The sequence below is a fragment of the Caretta caretta genome, chromosome 21 (assembly GCF_965140235.1).
Source record: "Caretta caretta isolate rCarCar2 chromosome 21, rCarCar1.hap1, whole genome shotgun sequence".
Classification (NCBI taxonomy): domain Eukaryota; kingdom Metazoa; phylum Chordata; order Testudines; family Cheloniidae; genus Caretta; species Caretta caretta.
The window spans coordinates 11,546,464-11,567,011 of record NC_134226.1 but is presented as its reverse complement, the minus strand read 5'-3'; the positions used below and the strand labels follow the sequence as shown (position 1 = coordinate 11,567,011).

Below are 20,548 nucleotides of genomic sequence, written 5' to 3'. Positions count from 1 at the left end.
CTCACGCTGCTGACCCGAGTTAAAACCCAAGTGCTGCATCTGCCCTGCTGTTTTAACCCAAGCTAAGAACACACCGGTTTTTTGCAGCGTGCTGAGTGGAGACGTACACAGCAGCCACCCTTGTGCCCTAGCCTGTGAAAATCCGGTTGGTTTTGGTTCTTGAACACCGTCCATCACCATGGCATCTGGGGAGCCTTTCTAGCCTCGAGCTGCCCTGCGGCTCTTGTGTTAACAGAAGTGAAATCAGTCTGACCGGAGGTGAAATCAGTCTGACCGTATGTCCCCGGCTCTCTTTCCACAGGCACTGCCTGGGGTCTATCACCCACTGGACCAGTAGCACCTGGGGTGCATGCACACGTGGGGGAGACAGGGGGGAACTGTTATTGCACCGATGGCCCAGCTCAGCCTCTCTCCACCGGACCCTGGCGCAGTTACCTCCACGCAGCAATGTTTGTCCAAGGCAATGCTGCCTTTCTTCTCCTTCCGCTCCTCGCTCATGTAGTAGGAGAGGGCACTGGGCTTTAGTGTGAACCATCGCTCGGACCAGTTCCGCCTCAGCTGGCCCTTCTTCCAGAGGTAGCCCTGCACCCAGACAGAGTTGGGATCTCAAACCAGGGGCCGTGCCAGAGAGCCCCTGCGCTATGAGTCCAAGGGGGGGTTTGCACCTGGCTCCCACCCAGCCATCAGAACCATTTCGGTGCATCCGCAGCTACCGTGCTTCCTACCGGTGTGCGTATTGGTGCACGCTGGGAAATCTGCTGGCCCCTGTCCCGTATTGCCTCAGGAGGGAACGGGGTGCCCAGCAGACATGCATGGAGCAATGTGCCCCACAGTGTGATCCTGCACACAGCTTGCTGGGAGCAAGAAGGACCTGCCAAACCAGCTTGACTAGCACAGGTCCTATCCACAGTGTGCCGAACTGGTTACAGAAACAGGCGTCAGCCAACAGCCCAGCCACATTACCAACTGCACATCAGCTATGGCGGGCATGGCCACAAGCCACGGCTTGAGCCGCTAGCTGGCTACACACTCGGTTATAAGCATGGACAGGCACTTTCCGAAAGGAAAACCCAATGAACACCTGTGCTCCTGAGCAGCCAACCAGACACACAAGTGCTTTATCGCTCAGAGGGCTTTGGGATCAGGTTTAAGATACAGAGGACACTTTCCCTTCTCCAGCACCTTCTATTCAAGGCTCTCGCTGTGCTCCCACAAGACAGGCGAAAGCAGTCTCCAACCTGCAGGTGTGTAAACTGAGGCAGCTTGGCTTGGCCAGGGCTACATTGGGTGACTTGGCCAGGATTACACAACGGGAATGGGACCCAGCAGCCTTGACTCTGCTGTTCCTTGCTCTAAGCACTGCTAGGCAACGCTGTCACAACAAACAATCAGAGATGCTGGCTGCGAGCAAGGGTCTGTGTTCAGTTTAGCAAAAAATTTAGGTACAAAAACTGGCCTCGTAGCTAATAAGAAGGGCTGAGAGACTGCCTCGTGCCCAGACGCTCCTGGCAGACTCATCACCTGGCTGTCTCGGGGTGGCTGCTGTCTCGGGGAGCCCTTTGCACATGTAGTTCCCACGAGCTTCCCAGGAAGGATTGGGGCAGGAGGGAGGCTCAGCTCCCCTGTCCAGGGCTCTAAACTCACCCCTCCCCATGAACTCAGCAGGTAGGGTTGTCTCGGAATAGCCCTATGACCTTGTCCATATGGAACTGGGGAGGGGTGAAAGATTGTTCCTGGGGTGAGAGGAAAGGGCGTGGCTTTGCCCCGAGATGGGCAGGTCCCCACAGCCCCTGGGCTCAGTGACAAGGTTACATGGTGCAGCCCATTTCTGGTGGGGATCAGAACCCAGCCCGAGCTCCTCTCCCAGTAGCTCGTCTCCCAGGGTCCCTGCTAGCTCCTTGCCTGTTTGAGCATGTCCTCAATGACCTCCTGGTACACCTCTTCAACGGCCATGCTGACGGCCTCCCGCTCGATCCCCCGCAGGAGCTTCCCTGAGTTCACCAGGTCCAGGAATTGCCAGACCGTCATGCCGTTCTGGTGCTGGGGATCCTGCGAGAGGTAGTCATCCAGCTCGCAGCAGTTCAGCTCCACGTTCATGGAGGTGCAGACCTTCTTCAGCAGGTACTCCACCTGCAGGTGGGGTTGGGGGGCAAAGCAAGAGCCATTTCCACCTGGGGACCACCAGAGACATGGGGCCACCCCAGAACACCCGCAGATCCTGGAAGCAACCGTATTTCACCCCATGGACACTACTTTCACCCCCAAACTTCCAGAGAGCTGGGGGCACCCCCAACTCCACCCCAGGGACCTGGGGGAATCCCCATGTTCACTGAAAAGAAGTAGGGAAATCCACATTTCCACCTGAGACTCCCCCCCAGTCATTAGTAGCCCACCCCAAAACAACCAAAAATCAGTGATCAGTTTTGAAAGTCTTGGCCTATGATTTTACTTAGTACAGTTACTACTGCACTCAGTTTTGTCAAGTAGGAAAGAATCAAGTTGCTATTTCTGCCCCTCACTCACATAGCGATTACCCAACACACACACACAACTGCTGACAATCACAGTGATACACTTAAAATATTTTAAATTCCATTTCATGAAGAACCATCATTAGGTTTCAGGGTAAACACACAATTGCAGATGACTGGGTGAAGCTCACACTGCTCAGATCTGGCTGTTTCAGGCTGCATGCAGACTCAGGAAGATAGAGTTGCATTGTCTACAGCCAGTTTGCTTTTGGGAAGTGTTTTTTGCAACCGTAAAAACTAGAAACTTCTTTTTAAAAAAAATGTTTAGATTCTGCAGAATCCGTCACAGGGGCTGGATAACTACCTCAAATGTGCTAGAGCTAGGGCACGAGGCAGGTGTCTCATACCAGTGCTGTAATCTCAGTCTTAGCTGGGGATTTCTGGGCCCCTTTCTGGCTGCTGTTGAGATCACAGCAAATTACTGTAAGATGGGGGAGAGATGGTCTCCCAGAAAGTGGGTCAAAACGTCAGGAAATCACCTTGAAATTAAAAAAAAATAAGAAAAAAAAAAACCATCAGAAAGTTTTGGTTTTTGTTTGGTTATTTTAACTGAGGGGTTCGGCCACCTCATCTCCCAAGAGCTGAGCCAGAGCCCAGATGTGAAGGGTCGAGTTTGACATCCATGCAACCCTGCTGCAGTCATTGTGGTTTAATTGTGGTGTAACCCAGGGCAAGTGATAGTGCCGACTCTGTCCCCTGGATTGGATGTCCCCCCCGCACAACAGCCTAACTCAGAGGAGAAGGAAAAAGCCCCAATACTCTGCCCCCTTTATAAGAAGCAGGCGAATGCCCAGCCCCCCGGCAGCGCCACTCAAACAGAAAGATGATTCAGTGTGTCAAGGTCTGTGGAACAGGAAATGCCTCTCTTGGGGAACAGGAAGTGCGGTTGCTGTGTATGCATGCGCACAGCTCCGGTTTTTGCTGATCTAAAGGGGAGATGGAGCAAGAGCAGCCGCCACGGGGTGGGAGCAGAGAGCGCCCAGCATGGGGGCATGACAGAGGCCATCCTCACCAGCCCGTCAGTCAGACGGGCAAGGCCAGGCCCAGACCATCCCCTTATTGCTGACCAGCTCTGGAGCCAGGGGCAATGGGTTTATTTTCCCCGCCCGAGACTGTGGATTTGCAAACCACCTAATGGGGACTTTAGTTCTGCCTCGGGAGACCATAAAAACCCTCCCTTTCTTCCCGTGTGCCTAGTGGAATTTAGAGATTATGATTAGCCGCTTTGGCTGAGTGGCTGGGATTCCTCTCTTTTAATTAACCCTGTGGCATGCACTTGCATATCTGGGGTGGTCAGAGCCTTTCCCGCTGGCTAAAACACGGACTCCGCCGCTCCGCAGCCGCTCACGGGCACCACATCCCAGCATGCAGTGGTCCAACTACGTCATGCGGTGCAGGAGATTCTACTGACAAAACCACGCACATAAAGCTACTCATTAGGGAAGTGAAATGATCAGCAACGTTCCCCCGATAGCACCCTGAGCTGATGGGGTTGTGTGGGTTTAGGTGGGCTGTGAGAGGCTTATTGTTCCACGTTCGTTTTGGAAAGGGGGGGCAGCCTTAGGGAGGGCCCTGCAGGGTGCGAGTGCATGTCCGCACCGGCAGCTGGCTCCCACTCAGCCAGCTCCTGAAGGTGCACAATGGCAATCCCAGGTGGGAGTCCCTGGCTCAGCTCCGTTTACATCCCCATGACAAACCTGGGGGCTCGAAGCTAACTAAAAGTGCAGCTTTTGGGCTTTCGTGTTTTCAACGGACAGCTTTTGCCGCTCACGCAGCTCCAGCACATGGTGCTGGCTGATCAGGCAGGTGCAACGCGAGCCCTGTATCCTCCCCCTCTCTGCTACAGCTGCATCCGCACCATGAAAGCCAGCTGGAGTGGATAGCAAGCATCAGACATGGCTCTCCCCAGGCCTTTCCCTGCAAAGAGGGGTTGAAAATGCCTGCCCTCCATGATGGAGGCAGGGCCAGCTGAGTGGAACGCCCAGGGCGGCAAATCATACGAGCCAGCCGATAGAGCACTGTCTCCTCGCACCCTTTCCACGCCATCCGGCTATCCGTGCCGCAGGCGAGGACCTTCGCTACGGAGCAGTCCCCTGGGGAACGACGGCTGGCTCCCGCGAGCTTGTTCTGCAGCTTCACCGGCAGAACGGGCTGCTCTCTGCCTCAGCTACTTCCCTTCCTCTTGGACACACAATTCTGACCCACCTCTCTTCTGGCTCTGCAAGCCGTTATAGCCAGTTCTCACATGTAAGGGGGACGGTGGCCAGGTAACGAAACAGATCAGCCTAGAGAGCGCTTCTCATACCACTGCTTGCAACAGCTTCACCCCTCTTCCTTCCCTTCGGCTGTCACCTAGTCACCCCTCCTTTCTACAGCAGCTGTGTGGGCTTCGTTAAACCTGCACCAAAGTCCTCTGTTTATCCACGGGACAAGCAGAGCACAATCCTTCACCCCGGTCTGCCCAGTTGCAGAAGCCCTAGAGGGACCCTCCTCTAAGCCCAAGAAGGGAATTCAGTCTCCACGATCCATTCAGCCCTTGGCCTCACCGCTGGGACTGCCAACAAAGCTGGCACTTGTTCTCAATTCAGTGTGGGGATGGGAGTTTGAGATGTGATCTCTGGCCCCACTGAGACTGGTCTGAGGTGAAATAAACTAATTCCACACAGGCCGGCTAAGAGCCGGCAAATTACTTGGTCAGCACTGATCTAGGCTGGAATTGAACTGGTGATGCTGCAGGGAAAACCTTGCGCTTTCCTGTACCAACCTGTAGCACTATTCCTGGCTGTAATGTTGCAAGGTAGACAAATGAACGACACGTCACTAGACCGTATTGGCTCACTGTGTTATTTGTCAGTCCAATAAAAGTCTCTTGCACTTGGCCAGAGTTTTCCTCAGTGGGGGGGAAGCTGGGGAACTGACTGCGAGTGAAACGACAAGACAAGGAGCTCCTACCTCATCTGGGACCATGACAAGAGGGTATTTGTCTTCAGAGAGGAAGTTAAAGAGACACCAGAGCTTGAAGGCATCCTTATGGGACACGACACTGTTCCCATTCCGGTCGGGCTTGTAATTCTTCTTTGCCGTCAATGTCCAGCAGAGCTCATCAAAATCCTCCTTGACAAAAGCCCCTTCCTCCACCTGCAGACACATCCCGGGAGCCAGTGAAGGCGATGCCGTGACATTACAAAGCACTGGGAATAATGTAACAGCCTGCTATGGTGCCTGTCATCTCAGGAGTGCAAAGCACTCCACAGTCCCAAAGCTGCTTGTCACCCCCAGGAAGTAGGGGAGCATCGTTACCCCCATTTGACACCTGGAGAAAGTGAGGCATGGGAAGGGGAAGTGATGTGCCCAAGATCTCACAGCATGTCACCAGTAGAGCTGGGGCTAGAAGTCAGGAGTCCTAATTCCCAGGCCCCTGCTCTAGTCCTAGAGCACTCTAACATGAACCCAGAGGGCAGAGCGGTAGGGACTCTGATACAGAATTGCTGCCTGTCGGTCTCTTACTAATGCACCCAGCAATGGAGTACCTAGGGCATCATGTCACGATACCTACCTCGTAAGTCAGCCAGGCATGATCCTCCCCCTCTCAGACAGACCTGGCAATTCTGCCATTGCACCCAACTAGCAGAAGGCAGCATAAGATAGATAATAAACAATACCTGGCATTTAGAGAGTCATTTCCATTCTTGGGTCTCAAAGCTCTTTATGCAGTAGGGTTGGGATCAGCACCCCCCTTTTACAGATGGGGAAACTTTTACAGAGCGGGGACGTGATTCATCCCAGGTCACCCAGCCGGGCAGTAGCAGAGCCACAAATAGAGCCCAGATCTCCTATGTCCCAGTCCCGAACTCTATCCAAGATGCGTAGGGTGACCAGATGGCAAATGTGAAAAATCGGGACGGGGGTGGGGGGTAATTGGTGATGACAAGAAAAAGCTCCAAATATGGGGACTGTCCCTATAAACTTGGGACATCTGGTCACCCTAAAGATGTGTGATGTTTCAACAGCTGCCAGGAACTACAGCGCCTGGCCTAGCCCTTGAGCACATGGACCTGGACATGACCGTGTGGGGGGGCTTTCACAGCTGGTCGGTTCAGTGTGTCAGTGATTATTTCAGAACTCCGTGACCCACAGGGGATACCATGACAGTGACTATAATGGCTCAGTCACATCTCACAGCTCTATAGTACTTTTCATCCAGAAGGTACTTTACAAACTGCGCACAGCCACCCTCAGTGAAATGCAGCCACTGCTGGGGTGTGGGGCAGCATCCAAACAACACACTGCCCAGGGGCAGGGTGGGAGGGAAACTTTTTGGCTGTAAATACCAGGGTAAACCACTTACTCTTATCAAAATGCCCTCTCATATTTTTCGTGGCCACGCAGACAAGAGCTGGGTTTTGAAATGTCTCCTCTGAAAGACCCACCCACAAGAAACTCAATTTATCTAAACTCAATGGGCTGGGCTGGCCCAGTCAGGATTCCAACCTGTGATTCTCTGGAGTCTATAGCAGGGCAGAGGCAAGGAACAAGGTTTAGCTGTAATTAATATAAACAAGATCCTTCACTGGAGCTGCTGGACATAGCCAGAGCCTGTGGCTCTCTCTTGCTCCCTGACGGACTAACAGCCTGTACTGCTTAGTGTTACTACCCAGGAGATCCCCAAGTCTTGGGCTAAGAACTCTGCAGATGGACAGCTGACTACAGTGCAGAGGAGGGGCATTTAATACCAGAGGCTTTGACTGCTATGCCACCCCCTCAGCTCCAGCAACGTGCTTTGCTGTGTTGATTACCTAGGGTGAGATGCTGAGACATGGGGCTATGCATTGCACAAACAAGAACCGTGGCTTCTTTTATTAGCTGCAGCTCTGAACGGGCCAAGGCACAACCTAGGGCAATAGGGAGGCACCCCCATGAAAGGCGAGACACCCTGTGCTAGGGGTGAAGCGCACACGGTCACAGGTGGTAGTCCAACCACCTCACACTGGCACACTGAACCCCTGCGCCCCTGATTCTGCTCTGACCCACCATGAGCAGAAACCTACTCCACCAGCTGGTGGAGCAATCGAGGGCAGGGCAGTCTGGCTATTCAGAAATCACGGGGCAAGAAGGGGATGTGTTCCAGCACTAGACTAGGGGCCCCCTTCTTTAAAGAGCACAGTGGAATAAAGTTGCTAGTAACTTTTCCTTCTGCACATGCCCAGAGGAAGCAGCCCACAGAGCAACAAGCCACAATGTTTCAGTTTAAGAAACAAAGATGCCTTTGAGATACAAGAAAACCCCAAATACCTGTCCCTTGCGGTGCCGACTTCTATTTTCGCCTGCCCTGATAAACCACCAAATGGGGCGAAAAAAATTCCTACTAAAGGAGAAAGGACTGAGCTTTCCTGTCGGGTTTTCCACTGCTGGGTGTCTTGTCTGTCAGAGCTACGCTGCCCCTTCTGGAAACATTGACTCACGGTATGCAGGGAGGGCTGGCAGAGCGGAAGGGGTGACTTTGTTTGCAAAGAGCTGCCAATGCAACTCATAACGTTCAGCCTTTATCTGTCTTTTGAACTCTCCCTCCCCCAGGCAAGCAGGCGTAAAGGCCTCGCACAGGGTGGACACACACACCTGTGCAAAGCAGCTACAGAAGGCCACCGGCAGGGTGAGCGGGGAGTTCTGACTGGGTAGCATTTTATCTTACCCACGTCTCAATGATGACAAGATGCAACGCAGGGTCAATTAAGGCCTCTGGTTGTCCTCCCTCTCAGTGTAACCCACCAGCAAGTGTGTGTTACAGGTCCCCTTCTGCGTCCGATCCTCTGAGGATATGAATCTGTTACAGCCTCATGTAGGAAGCTTTAGCTCAAGCTGTTAACAGCTCATGCTTTTAGCTCTGGAGGTGCCCGGTTCAACTGCCAGGGCGTTGGCTAAGTTAGACACACTGACTCCTAAATCCCAGGCAAATGGTCCTTTCTTAAGGAAAAGACATCTAAGTCCACAGATGGGGGTGCTCTAAAGGGATGACTGGCCTTGGCGAAGAGAAAGGAGAAGAATGAAATTCCACCAGCAACCAAGCAGACAGGGCAAGGAGAAAGTGAAGGAGCTTACCTTATCCAGGATGTATTTGTTGAGGTAAGGCATGTAGCCCTGGCTCGATACCGGTCCGTCGTCATCATCCCGGAAATGCTCCTCCAGCGCCACCGGGTCATGGGGGATATGAAGCACCGTGTACAGGTTGTGAGAGAGCACCTGGCAGAGAAAGAAAAAACAGATGCACTCCACAGCTTCCTGGCACAGCACTAGTTAACAACAACGAGCCTACAGCACTCCATAGGCACCTATGAACAGTGACATGCAGACACCAACCTAGCTATCCAGGTGTGACTGAGTGCTGTGGTGAATCGGGGATGTGTTGGAACTGCAAGTTATCACTTTAAGAGTGGGACGTTTCCTGATTTGCAGGCTAAGGGGCTCTAGAGCCGTGTACAATCACAGACAGTCTGGTAAGAACCAGCCTAGAACAAAGTAGAATGAATTGGACATCGCTGCCTTAGGGAGCAGCCTGCTTTCTCTCTCTGTTTTTAGTTCTTTTGCGTTTTTGTTCTGCATGGTAAGAGGTAAAGTCGTGTTACACTGCAACTTACCAGCACGAGTATTGATAATTTTATCTAACTTCTGTTTACCTGCTGTGAACACAAGTGTCTGTTTCATCTGAGCATCCTCATATACCAACGAGAAGTCAGTGATATGCTAATTGTTTAACAATGGATTCCCCAAAAGCATCCCAGTTTAGCCTGGGATAAACTCCCACATTCCAAAGGTAAGTACAGGCTGCAAGGAGCAGAGGGAAGATCTGTGGCATCTCATCGTTTATTTCCCCATTTAAAGTGAATCACATTTTCATCACTATAGCGAAGGACGGAGGCGCAGAACCATAGAGCAAACAAACTGACACTCAGCTGCACTTGGCTGGAGTGGCTTAGAACTTGTCCCAGAAAATACACTGAGCATATTGATAGTGATGTTTGATGGGTGTCGTTTGAAATGGGGGACCCGGAGTTCCTTCCTCGAGAGTTTTTATTTTGAAATTTGATTTTAGCAATTCTGAAGGACGGGGGGAAATATGCTCTTCAGAGATACTTTGATGAGGTTCTGCGCTTGCACCTACCACAGTGGGATCCTGGTCTATCACTAAGACTCTCTCGGTGCTACAATAACACAAATAATAATAATAATCAGAGGGATGGGAAAGGCTGGATCATAATACTGTTACTCTTAATTTGGTATACGCTGCCTAGATGCTATCGTGATGGGCATGTTAGCAATGCCTAGGCAGACAGACTTTGCAGCAAACGTAGGTGAATGCCTCAAAATATATTTTGTGGATGTTAACTCATATAAAACAGTTCACTGGTTTGGGTCCGTTTGCATCCGTTTGGTTTCTGTGAGCATTCCAACAATCACATTTACTGGCAGGAATACGTGCAGAAACGGTGAACTGGAGAATTTCCAATTCACAACCGACGCTATCTACACCACAAATCATATTCCGAGGCAAAAAAAAATTGATCTCAACCAATCAGGGCAGAGAAACGTACCATGTGACCTAGGCCTCCAATCAAAGCTAACCAAAGCTGCTCAGATTCCGAATTTCAAACCTTCAGAAAGAACCATGCTCAACTGAGCTACAGGATGAGTGTCAGTCACAGGCTCTTTTGTGGGGAACAGAGGCATTTTAGACAATCACATGCCGCCTACAGACAACTCCCCGATATCTTTGTCTGACGTTCTGGGACATGCACAGTGTGTGCAGTATGAGGCAGGCTGCATGGAAGGGCTAAGGGCCTTGGATATTAACCGAGGTTGTTAGCCAGCCTGACGACAGGGACAGCAGCAGAGAGTAAGAGAAAGGGACAGATGACCTCCGAACACAGACCTTTGATGCAGTTCCTCACTGGGGCCTCAGTTAGTGCCCCTGAGTAAATTAACTCCATGGGACTCAGTTTCCTGTGAGAGTCTCCCCACTTGTCTAGCCCCGCCTGCAGTCGGTGGGGAGAGCACGGCTGGGTTTGTTTGCCAAACGGTTTGCAAAGTGGATGCACAGAAGCATTGGTCAGGGCTGCTCAGGTTCCAGCAGCCCTGCCTAGGAGGCAGAGGAGCTGAGGTTCAAGTGCTGCACAAGAGCCCAGACCCTAAGCTGACTCAGTCTGCAGAGCAGTGCTGGGGTGGGAGGGGACATTTCCGGCCATGGGGGCAGCGTCAGACGTTGACATACTGAGAGGGGCTGGCTTAGTTACTTAAGGCCAGATTTGTAAAGGTATTTAGGTGACTTTGGGAGTTTCTGAAGGGCCTGGGAGCCTAACCCCCATTGGTTTGAATGCTTTTGGAAATCCCACTGGGTGCCTAAATACCTTTACAAATCAGGCCCTTAGTCCCTCGAGCTGCAGGCTGAGATGCTGGCAGAACAACTCCGCCCGTCATTCCACCAAAGGAAGGAAACTGAAGACCATGGAGTGAGGAGAACTGGTTCCCAGTCCACCAGTGACTCACATTGTGGAATCTTGGGGAAATCCCTTCACCACTCTGCCTCAGTTTCCCCATCCATGCAATGGGGATTGTATTTATTTGCCTGCCTCCTAGGAAGCTCTTGAGGCTAAATTAATGGCTGTGCATGAAGCGCTTTGAGATACTCACGTGGAAGGCGCTAGGGGAGGGGAATGTGGATAGACACTGGGGGGGTAGGAATATACCCAATAGTAATATTTATAAGCCATTACTTAATATTCAAATATGCCTTTAAAGGGCGAGCATGCAGGGAAAAAAAGAGTTAGAGAAAGCAGCCAGGAAAGAACAGAGCACATGCTTAATGCAGACTGGTCTGAGACCTCATGGCTGTCTGAGACAGCTGGGTGAGAATGCTGTGGAAGGGCGTCCCACTTACACTGCACCTGGCCCTTTTGGCAAGGACGGGGCGGCTGCTTGCCTATCTGCAAACATGGGCATTCGCCTCTGTGATCCAGGGCATCCATGGCCTGTCTGCTGAGATGGTCACCGAGGAGGTTAAAGAGTACTAGGGCTGGTGGATACACCATAGGCAACATGGAGGGAGAAGCAGTGACCCTGTTTCACAGTACAGTCCCTCCCAGAGACCCTGACTGAGAGCAGGGCCCCATTCTGCTAGGTGCTGTACACACACCCAGGAAGAGACCACCCCAAAGAGTTTACAATGAAAACAGACAAGACAAAGGGTGAAGGGAAACTGAGGCACAGAGCAGGCAAGTGATTTGCCCAAGGTCACAGAGAAGGTCAGTGGCAGAGTCCAGGTCTCCAGACTCCCAGCCTGGTGCCCTGTCCACTAGATTTGAACATGCTTTCCCATTTACCAGTCCCCTGAACCATACAGTCTCCCTTTCTACTCACAGGAGCACTGCTCACTCTTGGAAAGCACAGCTGGCTGGGCACAGTGGGTGGCGTTTCACTTTCAAATTGGCTCTTGTTTAATAAATTATCAGTCTGAGGTTACACGGGGTGCTCAGCATTTGAAGCCTTTCTTGACCAATCAAATTCTCAGTAACATATTGACTCCACCCAGCTTTTAAGCACAGTGTATGTGTGACAGCTACAAGCATTATGCTGCCGCCTAGGATTATATATTACAAGTACCTGGCACAGCACTTAGCTCAGATCAGGAGTGGAAAAAAAAAATGCATGAGCCCCCTTGTCCTAACTAACTCCCAGTTTGGGTAATGAGATCCTGGCTTCCTAAAGATTCCCCCTTCCCCCGCCTGTGCTAAACTACTTGGCTGTGTTGCTGTGTGCTGTTAAAGAGCTGCCACCTCCACCCTAGAGCTAGCTGCATTTTGATGGTGGTGGTGGAAGCAAAACCTCTTACCAACCCCAGGTGTGTTAGGAGGCTAAATTCACTAATGCCCAGAAAATAGTGTGAAGCCTGCAGATGAAAGGAGCTGGAGAAAGGCAAGGAATCCTCACTGATCATCAGTATTAGAGCTGGGAGACTGCCATGATGGGTGCCAAGCCTAACAGATAAGAACCTGGAGAGACAGGACAAGAGTGTGGTAGAGTGCACATGTACCTGGGTTACTGGGCATGGATACCTCTGCTTGCATGTGCCCTGCATGGTGTCTATGCACCTAGGCCTGTAAAGTATCTCTGGGTGTTTGTGGGAAGGACGATGCGATAACTAACAAGATGGGAAGTTGTAATGGCAGGATAGAACCAAGCGCAGAGTCTGGGGTGTCACTGCTCCATGGACCCTGGTCTCCGTTGTCCTTCACTGGGATGTGCAAGTTGCAGCACCCGAAGGCTCAAACCCACCCCAAAATTGCTGGGACGGCTCCCACCCCCAAGAGCAGCTCACTCGGTTCCCCATGTTTCTTCCCCTCCCCAGCTGCATTTAAGTCGTTTATCAGAACCCTCCATCAAACCGCAAGCTACACGTGACAGGTCCTGGGAGCTTCCTCCCCGCTCCCTGAGCAAGGCTCCTATGTTTCTAGCCAAGCCTCGTCCCCGTCTCTATGGTGATGCAAAAAGTCATGTCCAACCTGAAGAGCCTCTCTGACAGTCACGGATGTTTGTAGCTGGACTCCTGCCCAGAGGAGTGTCCAAACTCTAGCTATGCAGTCACCAGTTACTCAAGTCTTTGGCAGTTCAGCATCAGCACGCCCAAGGAATTGCTCCATGAACACCCCTCCCCTGGCAGGAAAACACTAACAGGGGCAGGAAACTAGGCCCTGTAGATGGGGCATAAATCCCTTGGATATAAATCATTCCCCTCCCTGCTCTCTATCTAACCCAGGACTGGTTAATGCGCAAGAGAATTTGTTCAAGTTGGAGTTGTTCAAGTTATAAACTAAATAAACCTATTGACACCTATCGATCGAAGACCTATCGATCACCAATTATATCTCCCTATAGTCCCTCTGCTATAGTAGATGTCAGGGCCATGAAGGTCAGTTTCCCCTTGAAAAAGAAAATTATTCATGCCTAGTCTGGGTAGTTTCTTAGCCTAAATGGTTTTATTTACACTCTATACACCAGAACTGGAACAGAAGTGGTCACACAGCACACGGGTAATCCCCTCTTTCTGACATCTCAGCCTAAATACCAAAGCCTGATTCCCAGGAAGCTACTCTGCCCTAAGAATTTAGTACATCAAGGCATCCAGAAAACTCCCCAGCTGTTTGCAACAGCATCTCCAAAGAATCTGCATCATAAAACAACAACACAGCTTTTCTTCCAAGACTGAACACTGCTCGCACACTATGAAAAACTACGTGTAACAGCACCATCTGCTGACTCCTGCTGTAACAGTATTATAGTCCCTGAAAACGTATTATAAAAATTCTTCATGAAAAGTGCCTGCAATCCACAGAAAATTTTGACAATGATTTTTTGTTTTCATCCAAATTTTCCGTAGGAGAACAAAGACAATTTTCCAACCAAGTCTCTTTATATCACCTACCCCATAGACCCTCACATACCCTCTCCCCATATTTTATCCGCCTTCTCATCTTCTTACTTCACAAAACCTCATTGATGCTGTGACTTCCTGGAATGCTAATACAATTCTACGCTACCAGCAGTCCCAGCTATCTTCGAGACACCACTGACCTTCTGAGGAAACTACAATCCATCGGTGATCTTCCTGAAAACACCATCCTGGCCACTATGGATGTAGAAGCCCTTTACACCAACATTCCACACAAAGATGGACTACAAGCCGTCAAGAACACTATCCCTGATAATGTCACGGCTAACCTGGTAGCTGAACTTTGTGACTTTGTCCTCACCCATAACTATTTCACATTTGGGGACAATGTATACCTTCACACCAGCAGCACTGCTATGGGTACCCGCATGGCCCCACAGTATGCCAACATTTTTATGGCTGACTTAGAACAACGCTTCCTCAGCTCTCGTCCCCTAATGCCCCTACTCTACTTGCGCTACATTGATGACATCTTCATCATCTGGACCCATGGAACCCAACTAAAACCTCTCCAACGCATCATCAAGGATCTACAACCTATCCTGAAGGACGACCCATCACTCTCACAGAACTTGGGAGACAGGCCAGTCCTCGCTTACAGACAGCCCCCCAACCTGAAGCAAATACTCACCAGCAACCACACACCACACAACAGAACCACTAACCCAGGAACCTATCCTTGCAACAAAGCCCATTGCCAACTGTGTCCACAAATCTATTCAGGGGACACCATCACAGGGCCTAATAACATCAGCCACACTATCAGAGGCTCGTTCACCTGCACATCCACCAATGTGATATATGCCATCATGTGCCAGCAATGCCCCTCTGCCATGTACATTGGTCAAACCGGACAGTCTCTACGTAAAAGAATAAATGGACACAAATCAGACGTCAAGAATTATAACATTCATAAACCAGTCGGAGAACACTTCAATCTCTCTGGTCACTCGATTACAGACCTAAAAGTTGCAATATTACAACAAAAAGACTTCAAAAACAGACTCCAACGAGAGACTGCTGAATTGGAATTAATTTGCAAACTGGATACAATTAACTTAGGCTTGAATAGAGACTGGGAGTGGATGGGTCATTACACAAAGCAAAACTATTTCCCCATGTTTATTCCCTACCCCCCCACTGTTCCTCAGACGTTCTTGTCAACTGCTGGAAATGGCCCACCTTGATTATCACTACAAAAGCTGCCCCTGGGCTCTCCTGCTGGTATTAGCTCATCTTAAGTGATCACTCTCCTTACAGTGTGTACGGTAACACCCATTGTTTCATGTCCTCTGTGTATATAAATCTCCCCACTGTATTTTCCACTGAATGCATCCGATGAAGTGAGCTGTAGCTCACGAAAGCTTAGGCTCAAATAAATTGGTCAGTCTCTAAGGTGCCACAAGTACTCCTTTTCTTTTTGCGAATACAGACTAACACGGCTGCTACTCTGAAACAATACAATTCTAGCCACTCAGCTTTCCCCCTTTGTGAATAGGGCTGTCAGGACGTCTGCCTCCTATGGCACTACGTGATGGGCTGGGACGAACAAAATCGTTCAGTCCCGCACATGGCAGCAGCTTCGCTCGTCCAGTCCCCTAGAACAGTGCTACTCAAAGTGGTGGTCCGCGGACCGGCACTCGGCTGCCGGTCTGCACACGCATTGGAAAAAAAAAATCTGCCGGTCCCCCACATCAGATAGCTTGAGAAGCACTGCCCTAGAAGACTGGCTGCTTACTGGACTAGCTTAGCAACTAGAGACGTCCCAGGGTTCGTTCCTCCTTTGTTTCCGGTCCAAGCACACGCAGTACTGTTCTGGGAACAGCCACTCCAAATTCCTGACCAGCCCCCACAGAATCCAGCCCAGGAGCGGCATGTACAGGAGTTTGGGAGTGACGTGTGTCTACTCCTGTAGTGCAGACAGGATCGATACAGATCGTAATCAGAGACCTTGCTATCAAACCTCAGTGTCTTCATTCACGGAGCTCGCTCTATCCCGGGGCACGGCGGTGCCCACCTCCAACCTTAAGACACATGCTAATTCCCAACTGGCTAATACTGACTTTAATGCCCGTCTGTTTATCTGGGTGGATCTCAAAAATGCTTCACAACCCTTAATTCATGACATCTCTCATACTCCTGCCAAGTGGGTCAGTATCACTAGCCCCACTTACACGCAGGGGTAAGTTGCGACAGAGAGGCAAAGGGACTTGCCCAAGGTCCCAGTGCGAGTCAGTGGCAAAGCTGGGGATAAAATCCCTCCTGATTCCCAGCTCACAGTTCTAACCGCTACCGCAGACCCCTGCTCTGCGTTCCCACTGACATACAGGTGCTAGTTTAGGATTTTTTTAACGAACAAATCCCCCCTCTGTTATCACAGAGGGATAAGGGCCTGATGCTTGTTCACACCAAGGCCACTTGACACTACTCTGGCACAAATCACATTTATCCTCACTTTAAAGCCATTTTACACTGGCAGAGCAAAGTGGCCAGTGGAGGATCAGGCCTTAAATCCTTCAATATTCTACACTGTTCTGCTTTGGAAAATCTTCCCTCCAGGCAAAATCTGGACTGTGACACAGAACAAGCCGGCTCCCCTTCCTGTTCAACAGATGCCTCCTTGACCACACCAGCCTGGCACTAACACTGCAGGGCCACCTTTGGCACCTGGGGGCCTGGAGTTCCTTCAATACCTACACAGAGGCTGCCCACACAGGCCAGAATCGTGCGGTGCTGTGTGTGACGTAGACACAGCAAAATGGACCAAAACTCGTTAACCCTATTTGACCTCGACCCCTCAACAGCCATCCGACGGGCTCCCACCCAGCCAGGCGGGATTCAGAGCAGCGGCATGGCCGTATCAGAGATCGCTTCCCTCTTCATAACCTGGACATCCCCTACTGCTCCACTGGTGCTCCCAGTCTTTGCATGAGACGCAGTAACCGGCACTGCCCATCATCTTTCCCCCTACTGCCACTTTCATGGGACGGGCGCTACATCCAGTCCAGCCTCCCAAGGTCTCCCATCCTCTGCCCCCACCTTCGCACAGCCCTTTATTCGGGCCCCGGTTGTAAAAAGAGGATCCTCTGATGCCACTGCCCTGGTCACCCGCCTCTGCACAGTTCTTCTTCACACAACGCACCGTCAACCTGTGGAACTCCTTGCCAGGGCACGTTGTGATGGCCAAAACTATAACAGGGTTCAAAAAAGAACTAGATAAATTCCTAGAGGATCGGTCCATCAATGGCTATTAGCCAAGAGTAGCAGGGATGCAACCCCATGCTCTGGGTGTCCCTAGCCTCTGTTTGCCAGAAGCTGGGAATGGACGACATGGGATGATCACTTGATGATTATCTGTTCTGTTCACTCCCTCTGGAGCACCTGGCATTGGCCACTGTCGGAAGACAGGATACTGGGCTAGGTGGACCATTGGTCTGACCCAGTCTGGGCGTTCTTATGCACAGGCAATAGAAATGCAGACTGCTTGCCAGCGTAACCACATCCCTTATCTGTAGCAGGCTGGCCTCCTTTTACTAAGCTGAACGTAGAATTACAATTGGCCGTCTGTGGGTGGCACAAAATGCACAAGCTGCAACAGGCGCTGGTTTGAGCCGGGGGGTGGAATAGTTAATGCCAACCGAGAATGACAGCTCCTTTTCTTCTCCCTTGTTGTCCATGCCTGGGGCAATCCTGGGCTTTGGAATGACCCTCCAAGCCGGAGGCTGGCCTTGCATGTTAAAAGGTGACACAATGTTGCCAAACTGGCAGGACTGGGGCTGGGAGATTCAAGCGGTGTAGCCCAGAGGGAGGGACTGTTGCCTAGTGGTTATAAAGCCCAAGCCAAAGGTTCTGAGTTTTATTCCTGACTTTGCCACTGACTTGGTGTGTGATCCTGGAGTAAATCACTTCACTGCTCTGTGCCTAGGTTTCCCACCAGCAAAATGAGGTTAATTCCTTGTACATGGAGGAGCTGTCAGGCTCAGTGAGCGCATGTTTGCAAAGCATCTTGAGATCATCAGGGGAAAGGAGCTATGTTGGCAAAAGGACTTATGCAATCCTCCTCCTCCTCCTCCATGTAGCTGGCTGGGACTGCTGAATATCCTCACATCACAGCAGGGATGCCAACATACCAATTTCCTAACCGGGCAACTTGGAGCTTCTCTCTTTAAAAAAGCCAAGTGCTACCAGCTTGGTTTGAGGGGGTAAGGCTTTTCCCTGGCACTGCGCCACAGGTGGACGATGCCTCCCCAGACAACGCCAGCAGCAAGCCCGCAAAGGACGCATTCTGCCCGCCGTAGGAACAGAACTCTGGGAAGGGGCTAACGGTTGCGGTGTGGTCAAATGGGCCAGCAGCTCTCTGGAGAGCTGCCCGGATGCTCTCTCAAGCCCTGTCCATCTCTATTTCATCCCCAGCACGGGATGAGCCCCCCTCTTCCTAAGGCTGGGCCTTTCCCAACGCCTTTCTGAGCATCACAAAGCAGGCCAAGACCATACACTGCCAAACCAGCACCTACCTACAATACACAGCTTCTCCTGCTGCTGCTTCACCATCTATTATAACTGTGCCCCTTTCACAAAGCAGCCAGGCACCATATCTGCCCACAGTGCAATCTAAGTCCCCAGCAGAGAAGCAAATGTAAAAGGAACTACGTCCCAGATTGTTCCTTATACAGGAAAACGCCACACAGAAGGCAGGAAACATGTCAAGGTTCCCCTTAGTTTCCTCTCGCTCATTCTGCTGTGGGCAGACTTATCCCCCACCCCCCATGAAATTGACATGGGCTTTGTCCCACAAGACTTGCGGATCTCGCTCCAGAGATGGCTGCATTTGTGATCCCTGCGGGTGCCAATTTGTCAAGTGCTTTGATCCTTCAGGCTGAAAAGCAACAGAGAAACCTACACTCGTAATTCACCCCCCCACTGCCCACTCTACACTTCTGCATCGCATTCCTTCTTCCCTCTATAGGCCAATCTGCCCTGCTGTCATTACACATTTCAGTCCACTTCTCTAATTCTCCGAGATGCGTTCATTCCATCTCTCAGAAGGCTTGCTGCCCTTTCCCAGTTCCGTACCGCCAGCCAAGCCAACTGTTGCACTTCCCATTTCAAGTTCTCGGTGCAGCTCTTTTGTGGAACTCCGCCGGCTAACCTTTTGCCACCTCAGCACCACATGATTAACAACGACACACGGTCCTTAGGCACCATTTTTTCCATCCTTCTTGTAGGAGTTGCAGCTAGACCACATTTCTCCACCATACCAGAATGTGGAGCTGTACTGAATGCCTTTGCCGACATCAAGAATCGCCTATTGTCCTTCCCTAAGCTTATCTTGACAAAGAGCGATATTAATGAGCCTCTTGAAAAACTCTGAAGAGCAGCTTGTTGAGAAACAAAGCTCAGGCTGTATCCCCTAGTCTCTGCTTTCCCTCCTCTCTAGCCCTTATAGATTGCTGGCAAAAGCTTAGAGAGTCAGTGAAAATTATTTCTCTTCCTGGTTCTGTCACTGATTCACTGCAGGACTTTTTTTTTTTTTTAAACTCTTGGCCACACTCACAAGTTGTACCAGTTAAGCTAAACGTATTTCTTATTTGTATTGCGGGAATGCCAAAGAACCCCAGTCACAGACCAGGACCCCATTGCGCTAGGCGTGGTACAAACACAGAACAAAGAGACTCTGCTCCACAGAGTTGACAATCTGACTGAGGTCTTGTCTACACACAAAAATTGTACTGCTTTAGCTCTACTGGTACAGTCAAAGTGGGACAACCTTGTTTGGACAGATGCAGGTATATTGGTATAAATGTGTATAGCGGATATCTGTTTGGGAGGGGAATGGAGTATACTGGGATTAGGCACCTTTATACCCATATAACTAAGCCCACACAAAGGTTATAGCGGCATATCAGTAAAATTGCAATCCCATAACTGACACAGCAGGTATAAAAATGGGGTAGAGATCAGGTCTGAGTTAAATTGGAACAACCTTCCCTCTCTGCCTCCCTTGTGTAGGTTCAGCTTGTACCTGTAAATTGACCAATGCAAACTCAACTGAAAAAAGCCAGGTGTTTTGAATCGAGATTTTTTGCACTGGTTTGAACAGATTTTTGCACTGGTTTAACTAAATCCATTTTAAAAAACAAAACAAAACCCCACACCTTTAGCTAAACCGGTGGAACTCTGTCTTCACTGCAGAGCTAGTGCAGCTGGTCCGCGCTGGGGTCTGAGCACCTTGGCTAGCCTCCCCCGGGTGCGAACCGCCAACTGCAAACCACACCCGAGTTACCTTGTCCTCACTGGCCCTCCCCTCCCCTGTGTCTCTCGCCAGGACATGCGCAGCAGTAAGCTGAGCCGCTCTGTGATTCCTGTGCAGTGGGTTGTGGGAGAACTCATCCGTCACTCTGGGCACATGGGAGGAATTGTGGGAAGGCACTGGAGGAATATCAGCATTTCAGTGATTTAGCCTGTGTCCTCACTGCAAAGTGGGCAGGCGGCCAGTCTGAGTCTAAGTGGAACGTGGGGT

At 50.7% G+C, this 20,548-nt stretch overlaps 1 protein-coding gene across 3 annotated transcripts in view; it reads right to left on the bottom strand.

Moving 5' to 3' along the window:
* Positions 1–20,548, bottom strand: part of DEF6 (DEF6 guanine nucleotide exchange factor) — a 35,284-nt gene that overhangs the window by 8,252 nt on the left and 6,484 nt on the right. For 2 of the 3 annotated variants that reach the window (XM_048826486.2, XM_048826488.2), the window contains 4 exons: positions 8,628–8,768; positions 5,484–5,669; positions 1,903–2,130; positions 436–582 (listed from right to left, as the gene is read on the bottom strand). In XM_048826486.2, the coding sequence (XP_048682443.1) occupies positions 436–582; positions 1,903–2,130; positions 5,484–5,669; positions 8,628–8,768 (702 nt within the window). The remainder of the gene's footprint in view (positions 1–435; positions 583–1,902; positions 2,131–5,483; positions 5,670–8,627; positions 8,769–20,548) is intronic. The other variant, XM_048826487.2, reaches the window with a different exon arrangement.